This window comes from Lampetra planeri, chromosome 10 (genome assembly GCF_965212315.1).
Source record: "Lampetra planeri chromosome 10, kcLamPlan1.2.h2, whole genome shotgun sequence".
Lineage (NCBI taxonomy): Eukaryota > Metazoa > Chordata > Hyperoartia > Petromyzontiformes > Petromyzontidae > Lampetra > Lampetra planeri.
This window is the reverse complement of record NC_136116.1, coordinates 9442905-9465530: the sequence shown is the minus strand read 5'-3', so window position 1 is coordinate 9465530 and position 22626 is coordinate 9442905. Positions and strand designations below refer to the sequence as shown.

Below are 22626 nucleotides of genomic sequence, written 5' to 3'. Positions count from 1 at the left end.
ATTGTTTGAACCTCCTTTACTCCAGTAAACATAATTTAATTAAACGGGGTGAAAAAAAAGAATTGGAAATCCAATTAATTTTTATTTATTTAAATAGACTATATATTAGGCCACCCAATGAAGTGGTGGCGCGAGTGGGGTTTGCGGTGTGGCTGTTGATATCACTTGCGGGAAAAGTCCGCCCGGTCGCAAGCGTGAGGCTTGCTTTACATAATCCTGTGGGCGGCAATGACTTTCCAACTTCAATTTGTAGAGAGACCAGGTGTGGGCAATTACGGTTAATTAAACCACATCTGCACATAGCATCGTGCATTTAGTCTATTGACCACCATATATTATGCGTAAAACATATTTACTCTGTGCGTGCGCATATGCTTGAGGGGGTGGTCTGTACATTTCTTGACAATGAATCGTTCGCGGGTGCTGTACACGTGTCCATGTGTAGAGGCCATCATCCAGCAGTAGAGCGCCACGGTGACGAGATGTTAACTACCTCACCTGGTATGAAGGACGTCGTGGGTTCAATGCAGACCCTGACGCCTGCACATATGGAGTTTGCATGTTCTCCCCGTGGTGGCGTGGATTTTTCTCTAGGTCCTCCGATTTTTTTTCCTCCCTCCACATTTAGAAACGTGCGTTGAGAGTATTTGACTGCTATAAATGTCCACGCGATAAGCAACGTTGATGAGCCATCACTTGTGGCCAGGTTCTTTCTAAAAAAAGAGCAAAAAAAGCTCAGTGGACCTTACCTGGTAAGATAATATATTGTTTAGTTTTAGTGGATTGACAAATGCCCGTGCACGAATGTAGAGTCGGATACGTAAATGACCATAGAAGGATGCCGACAAAGAAAACGGAACTAATATGGAACGAAAGCATAAACGTTTGCAAAGAAGTGCGGATAGTCGCACGCTTTGAATTTCACTGCCGGGGGAACACGTGTGCACCGTGGAGCAAACGCAACTCGGTCTTCATGTCGACCGCTAAGCATAGTAAGTGTGTTGCCTCCGAAACGTCGTGATTTTTTTTTTACTTTTATTTTACTTTAATTAAATTTAATTTAAAATTTTTACCTACGTGACTTTACCGAAAAAACCTAAGAATATAGTAAGTGCACTTGGGCAGAACACATTTCGAGACGCGATGATAGCTGTTGGCATGACAGACGAGGAAGAGAAGGTGCCCGATAGTACGGCCACCGCGGAGATGGAGCGATGAGAAGAGTTTGCATGGAACAGCAAGAAGGCTTGTGAGCAGTGCAGGGCTATGAGCGATGGTAACGGCATCGAACGGTCTTCATACAACAGTCGACAGACAATGACTGGTTGTGATGATATACATCTCGGTATGTATGATCACATACTGCTTCTAGTTCACTCGTCGTCCCAGACACTTGTAAACATTTGAAATGGGTGCCAATCTTCATTGCCAGAAAGGGTAAAACCTATTCTTATTTTTTTTATACATTGCATGACACTGTTATGTTATTCTTTTTTTACGTTCCTCACAATGGTATAGTTGAGTGAAGAAAGCCGAGGCATGTAAATAATGTGCTCACCACACATGTAGATGATCTGCATTTATAATCAGGAAAGAGCCCATTGATACCATTATAATAACTTCCAATGTGGAACGGAAGACAATGCAGCAACGCGAGTCAGATTTCAGTTTATTTTAAAGTACCCTGTGAGCTAAGAATCTCTTAAGTCGGGTTTCATCAATAAAAACCACACACCGTTTCCACGACAGCCATAACACATCGGAGAAAAACAAATGACTCGTACAAATGAATGGAAATGTAAGAAATCATATCATTTAAAATATAAAGTGTATTTTAAAAATGTTTGCGCTATTTAAGCTATCAAATAAAGTGCAAGATTATGCATGAAAAGTTCCAGTGGTAAAACTAATGGCAAATGTACAGCTATTTTTCTCAATTCACTGCTAGATGTCCTCCCCACGCTTGTGTGGGTTTTGGGCGTTACTTTACCATCTTTCACCCCGTGCCGGTCAGCGCAAGTTAATGATGGTGGGTAGCATACGAGTTCGGTACAACAATGATTTGTGCTGCACTGCCGTCTGCTCGTCACAAATACTCGAATCCTATAATTATATTTTTATTGAACATATGAAAAAGTTACATATTTTTGAAGGTTCAGTAGCAAAAAAAAATACGATTTATTTTTTCTGCCAGTTGGTTCATTGGGTATTTTGAATATGTTTTTAATGCAGCAAAGGAAAAAGTTAAAGGTGCTTCAGAACGCCCCTCTTATAGGGTAGTTGGCCTACTCTTCCACACTGGTCAGATGTCTTGTAAGAGGTAAGAGGACCCTCACTTTACTACACCTGACCTGTGGTGTGCCTATTTATACTGTTAGGTGGACAGAGAAGGGGATGATTTAAGAAACTTGCCCCACTTCTTCGAATCCACAACCTACAGATTGCAAGCCCTCTGGATTGCAGTGAATAAATACATTAAATTAATTATACAATAAGATAATTGGTTTTTTACCCTTATATCTGGCAACAAAACTGGCACCTTTTTTACAAGGAGTCATGTTTGCATTGACCACAATACCTGCAGTCGGAATGCAAACAAAAAACATAACTCTGATAATGTATGCACTGTCCTTGAAATTGATTGGTCCACACCTGAGACAGCTTTCTTTAGAGCCTAGTCTCACATGGTATTGGACCAGATGATGCCACAAGGTGTCATCTGTTTGCATTTCGACTGCAGGTATTGTGGTCAAGGCAAACATGACTCCTTGTAAAAAAGGTGTCAGTTTTGTTGCCAGATATAAGGGTAAAAAACCAATTATCATATTTTGTTACTGGCAAATGAGGTTCCAATGGTGGAATAATTATACAGTTATGGTAGTTGCTTGTACCGTAGTCAACGGACAAATGTACTCGTTGTGCAAAAAAGGGCCTTTCTGGGACTATAAAAAAAAATACTTTTTCGTGAATTTTTTAAATGTAACCCGTATTTTCAAAAGCTCTGAAAACGACACTTGATTTGTTCGTGCGTCGTTGGATTTTGACGTCTGGGAAAATGGAAATGTCCCTTTCGAAAGATCAATGATGTCGGAGGCAACCCTTTAAATCATAATGGAGAGTCACGTCTTGACAGACACACACACACAGACGCGCAGCGCCGGGCTCCACGCGCGCGACACTCAGAGGCTCAGCTTCCCTTCCAACGTGACCTGGACCCGCAATCCACAATGGAGCAATTAAAATTCACACCACCATTCAAGGTTAGTGCGCTGCTAAACAGCCACTCTTTAATTGCCTCTAATGACCACGTCTGGTGTGGGGAATTTTTTTTTTATCCCTTGAGAGACCGATGGTTAAAAGTTGACCGCCTACCTGCCTTTGGGAATGTTCTTTGACATTTAAGGCTCAGGGCAGCGCTAAGACCTTTTGGCCCAAGTTTTGTTAACCTGTATTGGTTGTGTTATGCTTGCGTATAGAATCAAATTTGTCAGTGAAATTATGACATGAGCATGAGGCCACAAGTGGTGGTGTTGGAAAGGAGGAAACCTCCAAAGTGGCTCAATACCTGTCTGGATTGTGGCATGCTACTGGACTTTGAGAAAATATGAGGACATCATGAATATGGTGATGATTAGGGCCAGATTAAGTTTGAGGCGTCCCAGTGCTGTTCTACTTTTGGAAGGCCCCTCTTTCTCTGTCCAGTTCCTTCCCTCGATTATGTTACCACCACCCATGCCCTATGCAAAATGCTCTATTGTTATTTACATTGCCTCTTTCAGTTCTAGTATTTTCAAATGTGATATATGAAATTGTAAAGGTGAATCAATGTTAAAATGAAAAGTTATTTGCCAATATTTTAATTTTGGCACGTAACTGGTAGCAAGTAGTGATAATGTGGCTTTAATTATCAAATTACCTATCATAGCACTACAGTGATGTGTTTGAACCATTCTAAACCTATATACCCAAAGCACTAGGCTTGCAGCCCCTAATACCATTGCATTAATTGGGGTTAACCAATGAAGATTAATGAGGAAACGTTGGTTATATTATCTCTTATGGGTTTCCTCAAGCGATGTGTATGTGTAAAAAAACATTGGCTTGTCAGAAAGCATGGCTTTATAAGAGTGTTCATGCTGCAAAAGATTCGTATCTAGATATGAAGATTATCTTCAAGTAGGAGTTCATTGATTAATAGAGGTCACTTTCAAGGAACACCTGGGATTCAATGCAAAGTGTTGTTGTGCTCCCATCGAGTTTTGCGTTTGTACCCTAAACCGGAAGCAATTAACGAGCGACAGATAATTAATTAACTATTAAATTAAGCTGGGCCAGGTTTGACAACCTGTGCTTCTCCTGACAAATGTTGGCTCGTCTCGGGAGAGTGAACGCGTTGATGGGGAGGTGTTGTCCACACGGCCCTCATGGGGCCACTCAAGAGTGTGGAGCTCGATTACCTGCGCCTCAAAATTGTCCGTGATTTTCCACCACCAAAAAAAGAGTTCCCTACCCCACCAACCTCTCTACCTATGACTGTGATTTTTATTGTTGTTGTTAAGTGTGATTGAGCTCAACTTAGTTGCCATGTAATTAAAATGTTACTGTTCTTGTGCAAACGGTAATTAATTTAACGAAATGTGTGGTATGATGACATTTTAATTATAAATCTGGACCATCATTGTCAGCTAGCAATGACTTAATTAAAAACATATATATATAAAGTTATGGTCAAACACTTTGGCTTTTTTTTAATATGGAATCACAATGGTGCCACCTTCACTCGCCTGCACGCGAGCACTCAACTGCTGCACGAGGCTGAACTCATTCAGACTCTGCCTTCTCGACAGACCTGTTCTCCCCCTGAAGACGGCTGCTTGCGTTGTGGCCGAGACGTCGTGAGAATTATTTTATTATGTTTTATTTTTATTATTTTATTATTTTCCTTCTACGTGACTTTACCGAAAGAACTAAGAAGATGAGGCTGAACTCTTTGACTTTACGCTGGTCTACGGGAAAAACCCGGCCTGGAGACCGCCACGTCGGAGCAAACTACGTACAGGAGGGAACCTTTGGCTGCCATTCCTTGAGTGCGGTACCCATCCCAGCTCGTAGAATGTGTTTGTGAATTACCGTCGAATACGCATTTACGTGCCTCTTGGTCAAATATGTAATTCTTGACTGCAATACAGCAATGAAGATTGGAGTGACAAGGCAATGTACTGTGCTCCAAAAAGAATGCCCATAAATGCTGGTTCAGATCCATAGTTTCAGACTTTCAAGTCCTCTATGTACAGCGCATATTAAGAGACCGAGTTTAATCCTGCGTTAATAATACAGGAATCAAAAGCGTGACATTCCTGCTGGATGAAGACCCCCCCCAATGACCCGTAGGTCATGGGGAATTCTGACCACACTTCATCATGCTGGTTAGTGTGGGTTGGTGAAGATTGGGACCAGGACCGGTTTCTGATATCTGTTAGCCATGACCAGGAATAGAAATAGGGTCACAGGATCCATAGCGCCGCTGATCCCCCCCATGTTAATAACACACTTTGCAAAAAAGAAATGTTGAAATATTGTGCAGCCAGTCGCCCCATTAGTTTAAAATAAATACAAGATGTAATTCTCAGCTGCTCGGCGCCCCCCTGTGATGGTGTACCAAAACAACCCCAATTGTCTAGATTATTACAGAGGCTGGTCTATGCGACTAACAGTGCCGTGAAACTCCAAGAGCCGAGCAATTTTACTTCATCTTGCCAACTCTCCCACGGTCTTCCATGTTTTGCCTCTCTCTCTCTCTCTCGATAGCCACTGTGCAGTTCATTTTGTCTCTCGTCAGTTCTCAGGACGTGTCCGGCCAATGTTTCCACTTTGATTCCCTTTACTTTCGCACAAGCCGCATGATAAACACACAATAAAAATGCCCGTGTGTTTAAGAGAGTGATGATGAATTTTGCCTTTCACATGTCGCTAATGTGCCGTTTGATTAATATACTGGGGTTTATAGCTGTTGTTTGCAGATTTCCACCGAATCTGTGCGCAGCTGTCTCTTATAAAACTTTAGTAAGTTGGTCTCAGGAAAAGACTACAATGGATTGTTTAATAATAACTTGTGCTGTTCTGCTCTTGTTCTGTGCAATCGTGTGCAATTTCAGAAAGTGTTACACTTTACCCGCATGACTCCCGAGTAATTGGGCAGCCGAATGGCCACTCAAATAACTTCGCAGAATTCCATGACAGAGGCTTTCTGTTTGTTTGCTTGTTTGGAAGAAGTTTTCTGTTTGTGTAAAAAGAGTACGGCGCCATGCAGTCATGTCCGTCAAATAGGCGTTGGTAAAAGCATTGTGTATTTCATTTGTAGTGTTGTGCAACTTCCTCATTGATGCCTCAACTTTGTGCCGAGGAATATTCGGCGTCAATATCCTTTTGAAAATCCTAAAACTGAGCGAAGGCATCCCCGAGCCAAAGCGATGTCGGCCATTTGGGGTTGTTGTTGTTGTTGTTGGACTATACTTCACCGCGCCGATCATCTCAGGAGAGTGAAGTCGGTGAAGTCGCGATTCACGGCCAGGGATTCGCTTGAAAATCTACTTTAAATTTTTCACATTTGCGATGGATGTCGCGGCCTCTAGTGACTGCCGGGAAGTTACACGAGTCCAATACCTATAGCACAGCGTGAGCGTTGCAGTCGATGATGGATTGACTAGGCGTCGTTACGTACCCAGCGGCCGCGTGCCTTGGCCACAAGCCACGTGGGTCTGCGCGTGCGTCCGTGTCAACGCGTCCCCCGTCCTTGTTTCGTCTCGATGCAAATTGACAAATGGCCGCTGCCAGCCATGCAGAATAATGACACGGTATAAAATGAAGAATATTTTTAGCCAAAGTAATTATCATCTGTTTTCATAGCCGCGGCATTCATTTTTCACATTAATTAGCAAATAATTTCATCACGACCACCAATTCATTTCTGCGCTCATTATTACGTTGCTAATTGAGCCTCCCCCCCCGCCCTTTCCTTCTATTTATTATTATTACTTTTTTGGTTCGTCGTGTGATATGCTTGGTAAACGAATATAAATGTCAAGACAAAATATAGGACCTCGACGTGCCTTGCATTTTTTTACGTAATTTTTTTTTGGAAACCATCTGCTCTTGCATATGAATGTTCGTTTATCCACAGACGCATCACAATGCAAGTTCCCTGTCAGGATTTTTTGACATGTAATGAATATCTGTGAAGATCTGAAACGCATAATTTTATTGTGTTCTGACATGCACTAAATTATTGTGTCCTGTGAATAACACAAAAGCCAAGGTTTTTTTTTCCATTAACTTTTTTTATTCATTTAATAAGTGCCGATGAATGAAATCCAAATATTTTTGGAAGGACAGTTATATTTAAGCCAATAAATGCATTTTGGGCAGAGTCAATAAGTTCAAAGTTCAAATAAAACTCCACCTCATGGATTGTATCCAGCCACAGACAGTTATGATCAGGATGCTGCTGTGAAAATAGCACTGGTAGTTGTGACCACAAAAAACACAAGTATATTTTGGGATCCGGTGAGTTCACTCAACGTGTGCGAACACTCCGTTTTATTTGAATGAGCTTAGAGTTGTTCATTCTACTTTTTCCTGTTTATTGTACATGTTTGTTCGCTTCGTGGGTCATGTCAGTCGGATAAAGTGTGCGGCTTCAAGTCTGCAGGTCATGCACGGAGTTGAAATCCCGCTCGGGAATTTGACTCGGCCTCTTCACATCTCCAGGGGTCGACGCAATAAAAGGAGCACCACTTTGTCCTACACTGATTATTTTATCACTTTATGTGAGGGGAATGACACAATTAACACGTTTTCTCATTGAAAATATGTAAATTTCAAAACATCACTGTCCTGGTCCCAAAAGCAAAGTTTGTGGGGAATAATAGCCATTTTCTGTACTTTTGAAGCATAAGCAATGAGAAAATAACACTTACTGCCCAGGTACAAAAACAAATAGTGAATTATCCTATGGATGGACTGGCCCCTGACATGAGATTGTGGAATTTTGAACCAATGGTTCGGAATTGTAAACAAGGGATGAGCCTCGCTCCACAATCTTTGGCTTTTGATTTGATACAGGGACGAGTTTGTTGATGATAATGATGACAGTTTTTGTCACTCTGGGCGTCAACACCACTGCCAATAACAATCTGTTAGACTTTGTTCCAAGTTGTTCTCTTGAGCATATCATTATGAGTGTGATATGTCTTCTGATGCTGCTGCAAGTAGTTTTAATGTCTGCATATCTGGCATGCGGTGCATTCCAGGGGTAATTCAGACTCTGAAGAAAACACGTTGCATAAGATATCACAAAGTTGTGCCAGTGGGTAAAATTAAACACCACGGAAGCTCTTTACATGAGCCAATTAAACCCAGCAGTAAAATGAGAATAAAGTTGCCGCTTCCTTAAAGTCTTACACAAGGCACAGGTTAATTAAAATAAGATATATTAGTGTTTTCCTCTGTCACTGACAGGCTAGAAATATCTCAAATTGTATGATGACTGGCCTTCGGAAAACATCGCAGTTTATGAAGTCGTACATTTTATTGGAGAGGTAATTGGTGGCTTTGCGGTGGGGGGAGATGTCAGATTTGACTCGATTGAGGTGCAATTAGTTATCACCGATTGAATATATCCGGATGCGTTTCAGAAGTGAAGTATACGATTGCATCACTGAAGTGTAATCAGCTCTCAGTGGAGAATAAATGCATTCGGGGTGGGGGGGGGGTAGCTCACAGTTGGTTGAATGTTGAGGTTCAATTAACACTGTGGAGGTGCATAGGAAGGTGGATGTGAATAATGATTCCTAGCTCATTGTCAACCGACTATTGGATGAAGGCATCCCCACACTATGTCAGTTATGGGGGGGGGGGGGGGCTATTTGACCATACTTAGTTATGCTGCTTAGTGTGGGTTGGCCATTTGGGGAGGCGAGGACCAGATCAGGTATCACTCCATCTCAGGTTGGCGGATTTATGGCTCGGTCTTCTTGGTTCTTTCGGTAAAGTCACGTAGAAGGGAAGTAATACTGGTAGGAACGAAGTGGACCAGACCACCAATAGATTATATCGTCCGTCCGTCCGTCCGTCCGTCCGTGTATCAACATCGCCCCCTACTGCAAACACTTGGCAGGACCCTACAAAAACCTTTTGACTCAGTGGGGCTTTCCTGGCTTAACAAGTGTAATAATACATTATGTTTATATTCTTTGGTTATTCGTTCCTACCAGCCCACCCCGCAGGGTCCTGTTAAAATAATAAAAATAAAACATAATAAAATAAAATAATTTTATTTTATTATATTTTATTATGTTTTATTTTTATTATTTTATTACTTCCCTTCTACGTGACTTTACCGAAAGAACCAAGAAGATGAGTCCCTGCAGTCACGAAAGCTTTAAATCGAAATTATGGCTCGGTGTTCTAAGCACCGCGCCACCACAGCGTTTTAATACAGTTTTTTTTAAATATTTGCTGCTTTATTCCAGGATGTTTCTGTTGCGCGTCGTCGCTTTGGGATGTTCTGTGTTCATATTTTGTTTGTTGCGGTTGCACCCGACTTAAGAGCCGCATGGCTCACAGGGCTATACCAAATAAATAATAAATTAAACTTTAAACTTTAAACCACATGCCCTATTGAAAAACAAAGGGCTCGCATCTTAGGGGTCGAATTCATATGTTGACGAAGGAGGCGAAAAAAACCCCGGCTTTTACGATTTGTTCCATTGTTGGCAGAGATGACATCGGCAAAACTCGGGCGAAGTGGACGTACGTAAAAAAATATATGTGCACTTCGCCCCAAGTGGGTGCCATGATGGCGAGATGTTAATAACCTCGCCTGGTATACAGGGGGTCGTGGGTTCGATGCAGACCCTCATGTTTGTATATTTGGAGTTTGCATCTTCTCCCCGTGGTCGCGTGGATCTTTCTCCGCATCCTCCGTTTTTTCCCTCCACATTTAGAAACATGCGTTTACAGTATTTGGCTGCTATGCATTTCCAAGCGATAAGCTACTTCGTTGAGCTATCATTTGTGGCCAGATCGCTTCTGAAAAAGAGCTAGATAGCACAGTCGGCCTTACCTGGTAAAATAAAAATAAATATATATAGTTTATAGTAACCCTGCATTCCATCATGCGCGAAAGCGGCTATGAGACGAGAACAATGAGAGCTCCGGCGCTTCGGGAGTAAGAGAAACCCACGCAGTTCAATCAATTAACGGGTCCTGCAAAAAAAATGGGCTTCAGATCAAGGTAGACACCTTCCACTAGCAATATCTGATTACTTTTTTCAGAGAAGAGACAGATTTGTTCAAACGTGCTGGTTCAGGAGGAATAATATTAGGAAAAGAGGGTAAAAAAAACGGAGGACCCGTGCTTTCTTCCCCCCCGCTCGCTCCAATTGCCAGCACGAAAAGGAGCAGAGATTAGTTGCGTCCACTCGTTCTCATTGTTGGCCCAGACGCTGGCTCCCACGTTTTTTTTGTTCGCGTGTGAAACGCTCCGCTGACTGGCGCGTCGCTCGCTAGGGACACACGCCCCTTCTCTCCCCGCACGCTTGACCCTCGGAATGACGGATAACGTGTCGACCACCGGGAAATGAGGTCAAGAAGCAATTTTCACCGACGGACACGTAGAATGTGGTAGACGTCCACTGGGCGGAAAGTGGCACTCCTCAACCGTGTTCTTCCTCCTGCTTTCACCGGCTTCTGTAAAGTGACGTTATGACTGTAATGTATGACTGGAGGAGAGAGAAAGAGTGATCATTAAAGTGTCAACCCCATCAGGTGCCCCATCAGGAGTCCCTGACGTGATCACGATGCCATCACGTCACCAGCTCCCACCCTAGGGAGTCACGGTAACTTTATTTAATCAGGTAAAAATTGCCCGGTTCATAAGAGACACTTTTCTACAAAATGACATGGACCAAATCTGAACATAACAAGAATAAGAGACACACACTGCACGGTTTCCAACTCATCAAAAGGTTCCGTTGTTAAACATTAAATGTGTACTTCATAAAGCAATCAATTACTTTCGTGCACATGGCATCATTGTCAGCCATGCTTTATCCACTTCTGGATGAAAGTGTTGCCAAGCTGTCACCATCTGTACAGATCAGAGTGCTGTATGTATACCTCGGGCAGCTGTTGAAGACAGGTCAGGATGAAATTGATTAAATAAATGGGTGGACAAGAGGAGGTTGGTGTCCTTCTAGAAAAAAGTGAACTTAATAATGAAAAAAAGCACAAGAAAGCTTTTAAACTGTGTATATATCCCTGCTGTGACATGTTAATCATAAACATGGATATAGACACAGAACATTTAACAAAGGAAGCCTGGAGAGATGGCAGTGAATGGTTATGTTCAATCAGCAGCATTGAGTACAACAGTTGGCCAAACCCCTTAATTATCCTTGCATGCTGTGCCATTCAGTAATTATTTGTGGAGCCTAATTAACAGTCTCTTAGTGCCAGTTGGATCAACCACTGCACCATTGCATTGGCCCCAGTGATCACGTGTCCACACCGCCACCACACCAAGTTACAAGACTCGTCAAATCGCTTTCTTGGGACCCAATACTCATGTTATTGGCTTATACGTTTTGCACGCTGTCAGTAATTGATTACCGCACGCGTTTACTGCAGGTGAAGGGGTGCAGGAGCACATGATGAATTAGAGCGTTTGCTTTATTCGCCTGGGAGGAGGTGGGCTCTCATCAGGTGAATGTAGCGGAGGGAGGAAGGAGGGGGGGGGTCTGCGCAGCGTGGACCGACAAAACACAACGAGTGGCGTGCTCCGTGAGTTGCCCGGTGGCCGCGATTGATCCCGGCACGTGAAGTGTCATCGCCCGCTTGAGACCGTCGCACCGATGAATTTGCGTTACGTGGCTAATTGGCATCTGTTGTCGCGGGCGGTGACATTGATGGGCGTGCATCTGGCAGGTGCAAATCACTCTCCGCGAAACGGGTCCGCATCCCTCGACGCTAAATATTATCAAGCCGTAGCGTGCGTGCACGAATGCTCAGAGAGCCAAACTAAGGCGCCATGATGTATGCCTGCAAGCCAATTTACACTTCTTTGAAGTCCCATTCATTTTTCGATTTAAAGCTTTCGTGACTGCAGGGATTCATCTTCTTGGTTATTTCGGTAAAGTCACGTAGAAGGGAAGTAATAAAATAATAAAAATAAAACATAATAAAATAAAATAATTCTCACGACGTTTCAGCTACAACGCAAGCAGCCGTCTTCAGGTGAAAAATGAGACACTGGCAATGAGACACTGGCAGTCTCATTCTTCACCTGAAGACGGCTGCTTGCGTTGTAGCCGAAACGTCGTGAGAATTATTTTATTTTATTATGTTTTATTTTTATTATTTTATTACTTCCCTTCTACGTGACTTTACCGAAAGAACCAAGAAGATGAGTCCCATTCATCATTCTTTTCCCACAGAGAGCGAAAGCGCCTTGCGAATGGCTACGTGCAGCAAAGAACTAAAGGTGGAGTGGCGTAGCGATGTGGGCGAATTGATGAACGGAGAGGACGAGTACATACAATCTACGCTTTAAGATTGTCGGATATTTTGCGCGATGTTTTTTAGTCTTGACCGTAAGACTCGTTCGCTCTCGTGAGTGCAGTTGATCGCCCTCGTGCATGGCTGACGATGCATTTCCGGCTTTTCGCTGCGTTTTATTTCGGCTTGCTTTAAGTCGAGTATAACCTTTATGGAGGGAGGAAAAAAATATCGCCTCTTTAAAAAAAAACTCACGTCGTGAGGTGCACTTTGGGCTCCCAATAAGTTCCAAGTGTCGCTGACCTCCGGCTGACCTTACTTGGCGTTATGTTCTAGGGCGACTTTTTTTCTATGATTGCGGTTAACAAAAGGAAACGGTGGAAGGTGATGGGGGAGATCGATGAGTAATTATCAAAACTTGCGGATGGCTGCTGGAAAGCTTTCATTTAAGACACAGAATCCCTTGTGATGGTAAATGTTTTCAAGCTGTTCTTAAAAAAATGGAAAATGTGAGCTGTGGTCAAAGAACTGCTGCCACAATTTTTTTTTTGTTCAGACGTGTCTGTATGCGTAATTTGGAGTTTGATTTAATTGCCTTTCAGAATTTTTTTCAAAACTCTGAAAGGACTATATGGATTCCTTTGTAGTACATAAACGTAACTACTGCAATTCGCGGGGTCCCTTGTGGCTATCTACAAAGCTGTAAATGAAATTTCAAAGCCGGTCATACTTGCAGAAGGGGGTAAAAAAAAAAGAATCCCTCACCCTAATTGCATTTTCCATCCAAGTGAATGGTGGCAATTTGCCATTACGTGCGGCTCAGCTTTAGCTCTAAAGGCGAGTCGATCTCGGCCTCGTAAAGTGCCAGCCTCTTGTCGCCGGCTCTACCTGCCAATTGGGGACCCATGCAGTGCCGCGCGGGGGCCGCGACAATTTCGGAGGGGTTCTTCGCAACGCCGAGTCGGTCGTCACGACGGACCTGACATTGCGATTCACTTTGGCTCTTTCTTTCTTTCCTTCTGACTGGGTGACAAAGCCAAGAGTGAGTGACCTTTGCCATTAACATTGAGCACTTGCCTGCGGCTCCGACCTGACTGACATACTCGGGGTGGCAATTTGTGGCAATTTGTGGCAATGAACGCACACGCGTACACAGCCCCCTTTTGCCAAAAACCACAGCTGGATGAGTGTCTCCCGACGCTGTGAGGGTCATGGGTTTTTGTTTTTGACCATACTTCACTGCGCTACTTAATGCACCTTGGTAAAGACAGGAAGCACATATGTTGTAGACCAGTGTAGTACAACAATGGTTTGTTTTTCTGCACTCACACTGCTGGCAAGATAGTACCGCAGCAGCCTAAAACACCTGTTAAGCATTGCGGTCACCCCACCCGGGCACCATCCAGACTCAACTCTACTTAGCTGCCAATGTCTGACAAGATCGGGCATCATTCTGGGCGATTTGTTTAACACGTAGGCTTTCACGACCAATATCATCCGTATTGGTCGCGAAAGCCGACGGTGATTTGTTAACAGCCTTTCGCGACCTGCGTACATGCAAACCTAAATGGACGCACCGCACACACCCATGCGTAATTAATACTTCAGCTGACCACGAGGCATGCAATGCCGCTTCAATTCACTAGCTTAACAATTGGGTGCGTGAGAACGTGTTATTTACGCCTTGTTGCAAACGTAACCGTTGCATTTAAGCGCACGTGGTGAACAATCGTGCGCAGACGAGATAGATAAATATTACAGGAGCAATTGAGTCTTGAATTGGATCACAACCATGGAATTATGTTGATTAATCAAATCAATGGGAGGGGCGGTGCGTGGGGCGAATCGCTAAATGCCACTGTTACATATTTGTGTTGTTAAAACATTCCTACTAAAGTTATTGTGTATATATATACAAATGTGTGGGGAGCGGTCGTGTAACTGTTACCGCGCTGTGCTACGAACCCGCTCACGGCCAACACCAGTGACGATTATCTGAACCGGTCCTGGGCCTCCCCTAGGTCGACTCAGCCTCAAATAAGTACCTGAGGCGGTGTGTAAACATCGTCAATGGGAAGACAAAGGCGGCCGGGCGTGGTGCTGGCCACCCACCTCCTCGTGTGTCGCGTCGGCCTTCATAGGTACTCGCTAACAGCACTTGCCCCAACAGTCTGTTAATGCGACACGGGGGGGAGGCTTTGTCTATATGTACATAAATAAATGGCAAACACAAAATGTTATGGCAAGATGTTAACGTACTTTACTGCAGAACGACAAATACCCCCCCTGACGGCAGTGTCTGTGGAACTCGTCGATGATATTGTGGTACAGCGGGGGCTGGAAGTAAGCACACCTTATATAAGCACAGTTCTGATATAAGCAACACATGCTTACTTTACACTCCTTGGGGCTGGGGGTGGCAAAAGGCAACTTCTCATCTCACCACACTACTTTACATATAAGCACAGATGGACTTGCTCCCAATGAGTGTGCTTATATCCATCCTTTGGTGCAGTTGCGAATTACGTGATTCAAACACGCCATACAACAGGTTGCCAAATGAACACGCGAGAGACACCAGACCATGGAAAAAGATGTTCACTAACATCACCTTTGTCTCGACTAGACACTGCAGCACTGTTGCGCTCAGACAAGTAGGAATGCGGTCCATTATCTTTGCCATTTGCATTGTTACGAAGTGTCTCGTGTTTGTTAATAAGGTTTTACGTCCATTACTCTCCGCATTAATTTTCGACAATCTGCGATAAGTGTGAGTGATTTTGTTTCTGCGTTGGAATAACGCACGTGGTGGGGGAGGCGGGACACACACACACACGCGCGTACACTCACACGGTGTAATTAAGTGCTATGTTGCTCTTTGTTTAGATAAACTCACCGGAATAATCCACTCCGTGCCCCGGGATGACGAAGACGACACGAGTGAGTTTGAATTTTCACCTCCACAGCGGGAGGGGGGGAGGGCGGGGTGGGGTGAGGAGGCAAGGAAGAGGGCACCCTGTGGAGTGGGGTGGAGAGAGCAGACGTTTGGAAATACAGGTTGAAGAATGGTTACAAAAGACTGGTTCCAAAATTGAAGCCTGTCGAATGATCTGCCATGGGGATTTAAAATGCCGCTCCCCACCTCACCACCACATCCCACCGCTTCAACACAATTGGGGCTTGAGTGACCACGCATGCATGTGGAGGGTAGGAAATTGTGCGCGGTGCTATTCTCAATTGAAATATTTTCACTTTCTTTTCAGAAAAGTATTTCGCCATTCTTCATGCAATCTGCCCGCTACATTTGTGCGTCCTGACTTATTTTCCAGAAATGTAACATTACGTTTCACAGTAATTGGGGTCGTATGCGCACTGGCTTGGTGATGTGAATACATTTATTTGTTACGTTTGTTTTGATTTTATTATTTTTGTCAATTGACAATATGTATAATCGTGTCATTTAGACAAGACGAGGCTGTGAAACTTAATGGCCACATTATTCCCCTTGTAGACCTGTGATGATTTTACATTCGAGTGCAAGGGCATGCGTGCGAATTTACGTGCGCATGTAAGTGTTTGTGTGTGTGATTCCATGTATGGGGAGCGGTAGTGTAGCGGTTAGCGGTCTGTGCTACGAACCTGGCCACCTGGTTCGATCCTCGCTCACGGCCAACACCGGTGACGATTATCTGGGCCTCCCCTAGGTCGACTCAGCCTCAAATTTGTACCTGGTGTGATGTGTAAACATCGCCACTAGGGAGACAAAGGCGGCCGGGCCACCAACCCCCTCGTGTGCTGTGCCAGCCTTCATAGGTGTTCGCTAACAGCACTTGCCCCTACAGGCTATACGGGGATCTTTATATTTTTTGTGATTCCATGTACATGCGAGGTGCACCTTGCTTGGCACTAAGGGTCGTTGTGACGTCACCGCTACTTTGTGGCGAACGGCGGTTGTTGATGTTGTTGTATATCCATGTGTGTACACATGCGTGTGTGTGTTGACGTGCATGTGTATATATATTTTTTACGGGAAGCGGTAGCGTAGTGGTTAGCGCACGGCGTTACAAATTGGCGATCCGAGTTCGATTCCCGTCACAACCAAGGTCAGTGACGAATATCGTCAGCAGCCCTGGGCATCCCTTGGATTGAATCGGCCTTCAAGTGAAGCACCTGGCGTGGCGTGTAAACTTTAGCCCTTGGTAAGGAAAGGCATCTCAGTGTGGTGTTCACAACACCGCCTCCTTGTGCGCCATGTCGGCCTTAACAGGTCCTCACTTACATTAATTGCCCCTCACCCCACCCCACAATCTGTGAAGGCTACGTGGGGCACCTTTGTCCTTTTGTAATGACGACTTGACACACTTCTCTTGAGATGGCACTTTATTGACGACACGTTCACTTGACATCAGGCGGAGACCCCCACTGCAACAGCCCCGAGTCTCCCACGCATCTCCCCCTTTTATACCGACACGAGGCCACGCCCACCTTCTCGATCATTCTCGCTGACTCTGGACGCTCCCTCTACTGGCAGACTCCGCTGTCCTCTTCCGTCACCTAACCACGCTCCCTTCTCGAACTTTCCCGTAGCCACCAGTCCTTTCACACTCGCAACTGATACCCCTGTCATTACCTCCCGTGGCCATTAGTCCCCTCACACCGCATGCAGGCTCTATTGACATTACACTTGTACGCACGTGTATTCGTTTGTGTGCGCTCCAGGCTCGGGCAGCGTCAAGGAAAACTACGCCCTCTCCGATGGCGAGGAGACTCGCCCACCCCCACCGCCCACCCTTTCCGCAGAAGTCGCGCCGGCCGATTCGGTCAGCAACCCAAGTTCCAGCGTCACCTCACCCTCAAGTTCTACCGTTTCCCTTCCGCCTCCTCCTCCTCTTCCTTCTCCGTCGAAAGAAGAGGGGGGCGCGAGGCAGGCACCCGCTGCCACGGTGGTGCCTAAGATCCACGTGGCCGGGAAGGCCAGCGGCAGGAGGAGGAGGTGGAAGCTGCGGCGGACCTGCAGACGGAGGCGTCACGTGCTCCAGTCCTCGCTTCCGTTCTGCCCGCCGCCCAAGTCGGCGCTGTCGCACCTCAACGAGCTGAGGCCGGGACTCAGCTTTCAGCTGGCATCGCACACGGGTCCTCCCCACGCCCCGCGCTTCACGCTCGCCGTCGAGGTCAACGGCACCACCTTCGTCGGCGCCGGCGGGAGCAAGCGCGAAGCCAAGCGGCGGGCGGCCGAGCGGGCGCTGCGCTCCTTCGTGCAGTTCCCGGACGCATGCGAGGCTCACCGCGCCATGGGCCCCGCGGCGAGCCTGCCGGCCTGCTTGGACTTCGCGTGCGACCCCTGGGACCCGAGCTGCTGCGACCCGGAGCGAGGCCTCGCCGACGACGGCCTGCCGGAGTTCGCCGACAATCGAGACGAAAACTCGCAGAGTGCGGCGAGGACGGAGCCCAGGAGCTGCCCTCCGGGGGAACTCCACGTCAACGCGACAAAGTCTCCTTGCTGCTCCTCCTGCTGCTGCAGCTGCAGCGGCTACTGCCGCCATTTTACAAGCTTGCCGGCTCCCAGCGATGCCAATTGCCTCCCTAAAGATTCGGACGCCGCGGGAGCTTTTGTCCGACCGGCTCCCGCCGGAGCGTACGGGAGGTACCCGGGCCACGACTCGTGCGGTTTGCCGCAGCAGAGTCCGCACCGAGCGGCTCCCTGCAGGCGTTCGCTGACCAGGGTCCTGCAGCGGGGCCGACCGTCCGGCGACTTGCACCCCCTTCCGCACCCCCTCCTGCACCGTCCGTGCAGGACGTCTAAAGCGGAGCCCTACAGGAGGTCTGCGATCAGCCATCTCGGTTCGGTGATGCCTCAGACTGGGGGCAGGAAGGCTGGCGTGCCTATCGATGGCCAGGGCTGCGTGAAGAGCCTGCAGCTGAGCGTGAAGGCATGCGCTTTCCGGTAGATCACAGCTGCTGTGTGCATTGTGGGTCACCAGTCGTTATAAGGAGAATCCTCGCTGCAGACAAAGCGAGGTGACCTGCGAAGAAAAACGAACGATCCTCTTGACTATTCTGTCTCATGGGCTCTCATTTATTCGGCTTTACAAATAGTAGAAGATTATTAACAACTGGTTGGCACATATTAATTTAATAACGCCACTTCGGTTTGATTAATTTACACGATTGAGGGTCACGTTTCAAAAATACTTTTATTGGTCTCCATTTTATCATCTTGTTGGTGTTGTTTCTCTTTCTTTCTATCTTGTTTGTAGAGTTGCGTTTGCCTACTTAGCATGTAGCATGTAGCTTGTATACACATTTAAATAAATCATGGTAAATCAATTCCCACAAGTGTGACAATGTATGTGAGAACGAACATATCCAATTTATTGTCTAATAGATATGATCAGTTTTCTTCAATGGGAATGAATCGCTTGGTGTTGTTCAAGGAACTCCGAATCGTTGCAAGTGGGCCACAGCACAGGCCTAACCCGTGTCACTAACTCCATGGATTGCGTGGGAGATGTCGCAGTGAAATCGCGTGGTGAGCTTCTTCAGCCAACCCTTCTGATACCCCTCCCCCATACCCCCCTTCGCCTCCTCTCCGTGACAAATAAAATTCACTGCGGCCCTTCTTCTTGGCAGTCGCCCGAAGAGAGACCACCACGCTGAAATGACGTAACCTGCCACGGGACGAAAGCGATGGGGTGAGAGAAAATTATGATTTGAACAAACAAGATGATGGTGACAGACTGTCATCGTTCGGGGAATAGCCGAGGTGGTAGAAATCGGGTGCGGGGGTGGGGTGGAGAAATGAACAACAATTAGGAACAATCCCTGACGGGGAGAGGAGGGATGCAATCCCAATCGCCGGGCTCCCAGGGACAGCAATAACGAGACGGCGCAGCAGGCCCAGGTGTCACTCGTTACCTGAGATGATGAACTACTTACCCCTGCCCACCTGTCTGTTTTGTGCCACGTACCGTGTGCCCTTTGTGTAAAGCGCTTTGCAAACAAGTTTTTTCTTCTCTCCTGATTTTGTATTCTTCTGAAACGGCACGCGCACGAGGGATGGTACAAAACAAATGTTTTATGACGGCGATGCTGAAAAAGTCGCAGAGGGTGTGTGTTCTTGTACTTTATTTATCGTATATCCATAAAATGTTCGGCCTAATAAGCTATTATGATGGCGCATTGTTACGTACGAACCATAACATAGATTTACCGGTTTGGTGCGCGCAGGCTAATGTAGTGAGACGTACTGTAAGCTTCCAATGTGTAAGTGTACGCTGTACCTTTTTAATATACTGTTTACAGCGCTGTCTGATCGCTCCTTTGTGTACATTTCAAGCAGTCGCTTGAGGTTTGACCCTGGTTGTCGGCAAGGGACCTTACCAAGGTATTGCTTCCATGCCAGAAGGGGGATCCATGATTTAGTTCAATCATATTTACGAGTGATGGCATGGTTGGCAGAGTGACGGCGAAGTGGCTGGAAGCACTGCACTATAAACGTAGAACCTGAGTTTGATTCCCAGCAATGGCTAACATCAGTGATAAGTGGTAATTGAAATGGGCCTGGACCACTCCTTTTTTTCACCAAATCTGCACTCACCGCCTTGGTGAAATATGGTCAAACAATTCCCATTACCAACATGACACGGGGTGGCCTTCATCCAGCAGTCAATTGGTAAGGACGGGGGTGTACATTTATATATTGATGTCATGGCAATGATGCTGATTATACATTCCTAAATAATGACACAGATCACTTTTGGAACGCAGGCTGTTGTTAAAAAAAATACATCTGTGTGAGCGGACAAAAATACACGTGGCTAACAGAAAAAAGTGAGATTCCAAATCCAATGATGATGCACCTTGCTCACCTCTTATAATCTCACCTTCCTTGGTGAGCCGTGCACTTTTTTCCCATTGTGTGTCGAACAATTCAATGGATTTACTCTCATTCAAGACAGTCTTAACTCTGATGTGGTTATCGGCTGCATGCGTGACAGGTCTGTAGACGTGGGGGGGGGGGGGGCTGGATGGATATGTCTGGATAGCACAAAGCGTTCGTAATTTTTTTCTGTGAGACTGTCGTTCCCTTAAAATATAAAGCGGCACCAGCGTTGTCAATTTGTTCTCAAGCGCTGCAGTTTTTTTTTGCTGTTTTCTTTTTTGTGGCAGGAGTTATTTAGTAGGCTATTGATCGTGCTTATCGGCTGAGCCAGTGGTTATAGCTCTCTGTTGGGAGATTGTAAATCATTGCCATGAGTTGACAAACCATATAGTCGTGCATTAGCTTTGAATTACTGTGTACTGGGTGTGCGCTGTATAATTTTGCTTCAGAAACGGATGTCCTAATTATAGACCCCACATCAGCTTAGCCAAGGCTAACACTGAATGGCCAATTTAAAGCATGGCTGACAGTACTGTAGTTGACCATATCATTAAATAAAAATTAGACTTTTTAAAAATATGGTTTAGCTGTAATCTATTGGTGTTTTCTCCGTCGAGGCTATTGTAATGATGTAAAATCAACAATTTTACTCGCATCCGTTGCACCCTATAGTTTGGACGGTATGGAATAAAATTACAAAATACATTTGTGTCTGTTTCATAGTTACTTCATTGCCCTCATCACGTACGTATTTCTGAGTTTTAACAATTTACTCACATTCAAGGCAGTCTTAAATGTACCACGTGACCGATTGCCAAACTCGACCCACGTGACGTGAAGGGGTGCTGATTAATTTGAATCGACATTGTGTCACGTGGGACACGTGCGCACGAGCTATCATTGACCGAATCAGCGCTCTCCACGTCACATGGGACACGAACGCACACGTATACACACACACACTTTCTCGATATTAATTATAATCAGCACTCCTATGCCCCATGAGACCCACGTACACAAATACACCAACCGTTCTCTAATATATATGAAGCATTGTAAGCAGAACTGTATTCACTACATCACGTGGGACAAACGTACACAGGTCCTTATATAGTGTAGTATTTGAATAGGCGCGCTTTCGTCACATGGGACGCACATGTACAAAGTCCAAGATCTTCAATTTAGCCTTAAAAGACTTTTGGGGCAAGTGCTGTTAGCGAGCACCTATGAAGGCCGGCACGACACACAAGGGGGTGGGTGGCCAACACCACGCCCGGACGCCTTTGTCTCCCAAGTGGCGATGTTTGAAACACCGCACCAGGCACTCATTTGAGGCCGAGTCGACCTAGGGGAGGGCCAGGACCGGTTCAGATAATCGTCACTGGTGTTGGCCGTGAGCGGGAAGCGCTACACTGCCGCTGATGCTTGGAAAGCCGAGTTGGAGTTCACAAGAAGCCACAAACAAACGCCTCCTCGTGAGAAACCCGACAACGGAGAAGATCCCTTGGCTTCGGTCTTCCGCGAAGCTAATGGGCCACAACAATACACCGCATCCACTGCACAAAGCGTGGCAGCAAATGCGGATGAATATAATTGATGATGATTCACAAATGGGAAATAAATCAATAAAATCCCCTGTCAATGTGCGAATGTGGTCACCACCCAGAACAGGCCACGATTCGATTCGCGACACACAGCGTTACTTCTGCGGAATTTATCTGGCTCGATCACCTCAATATAATAACATCATCGTTGTTGCTCTACGAGTCTACATCATCATTAGCCACATGAAAATGAAGATTCGAATAAACGTTCGATACGTTACACGGGGCATACACCAGTATTGACTGACGCAGAGACACGAAGAGTAGGAGGCACTCTGTTTACTATACGGCCTTAACAGTTAACACTTGGTAACTATGGTCCCCAGTCAGGACAGCTGGTAAACTGCCTGACTGGCCACGCCAAGAGGGTGAAGAAGGAGATGACGGTGAATGCTCCAGCAGCACGACGGGATCCCACTCCAAACGACAGCCCCGAGCTCCCCTCCCGGGGCCCCTCTCATACTGTCAACGTGGCCTGGCTCCGCCCCCGGACACGCCCACAGCCACGCCTCCTTCTGGAACCTACTAGCGGGTTCTCGATGTGCCCTTTCCGTGACCATTCCCCTACATCCCTCTCTGGTCTAT

General features: G+C 45.9%; 1 protein-coding gene across 1 annotated transcript; it reads left to right on the top strand.

Moving 5' to 3' along the window:
* Positions 1-1143: 1143 nt before the first annotated feature.
* LOC144721139 (uncharacterized) lies at positions 1144-19279 on the top strand. The gene is made up of 3 exons (XM_078598535.1): positions 1144-1189; positions 15442-15495; positions 17275-19279. The coding sequence occupies exons 1-3, from the start codon at positions 1144-1146 to the stop codon at positions 18501-18503; spliced, it is 1329 nt and encodes a 442-aa protein (XP_078454661.1). The 3' UTR covers positions 18504-19279.
* Positions 19280-22626: the final 3347 nt, after the last annotated feature.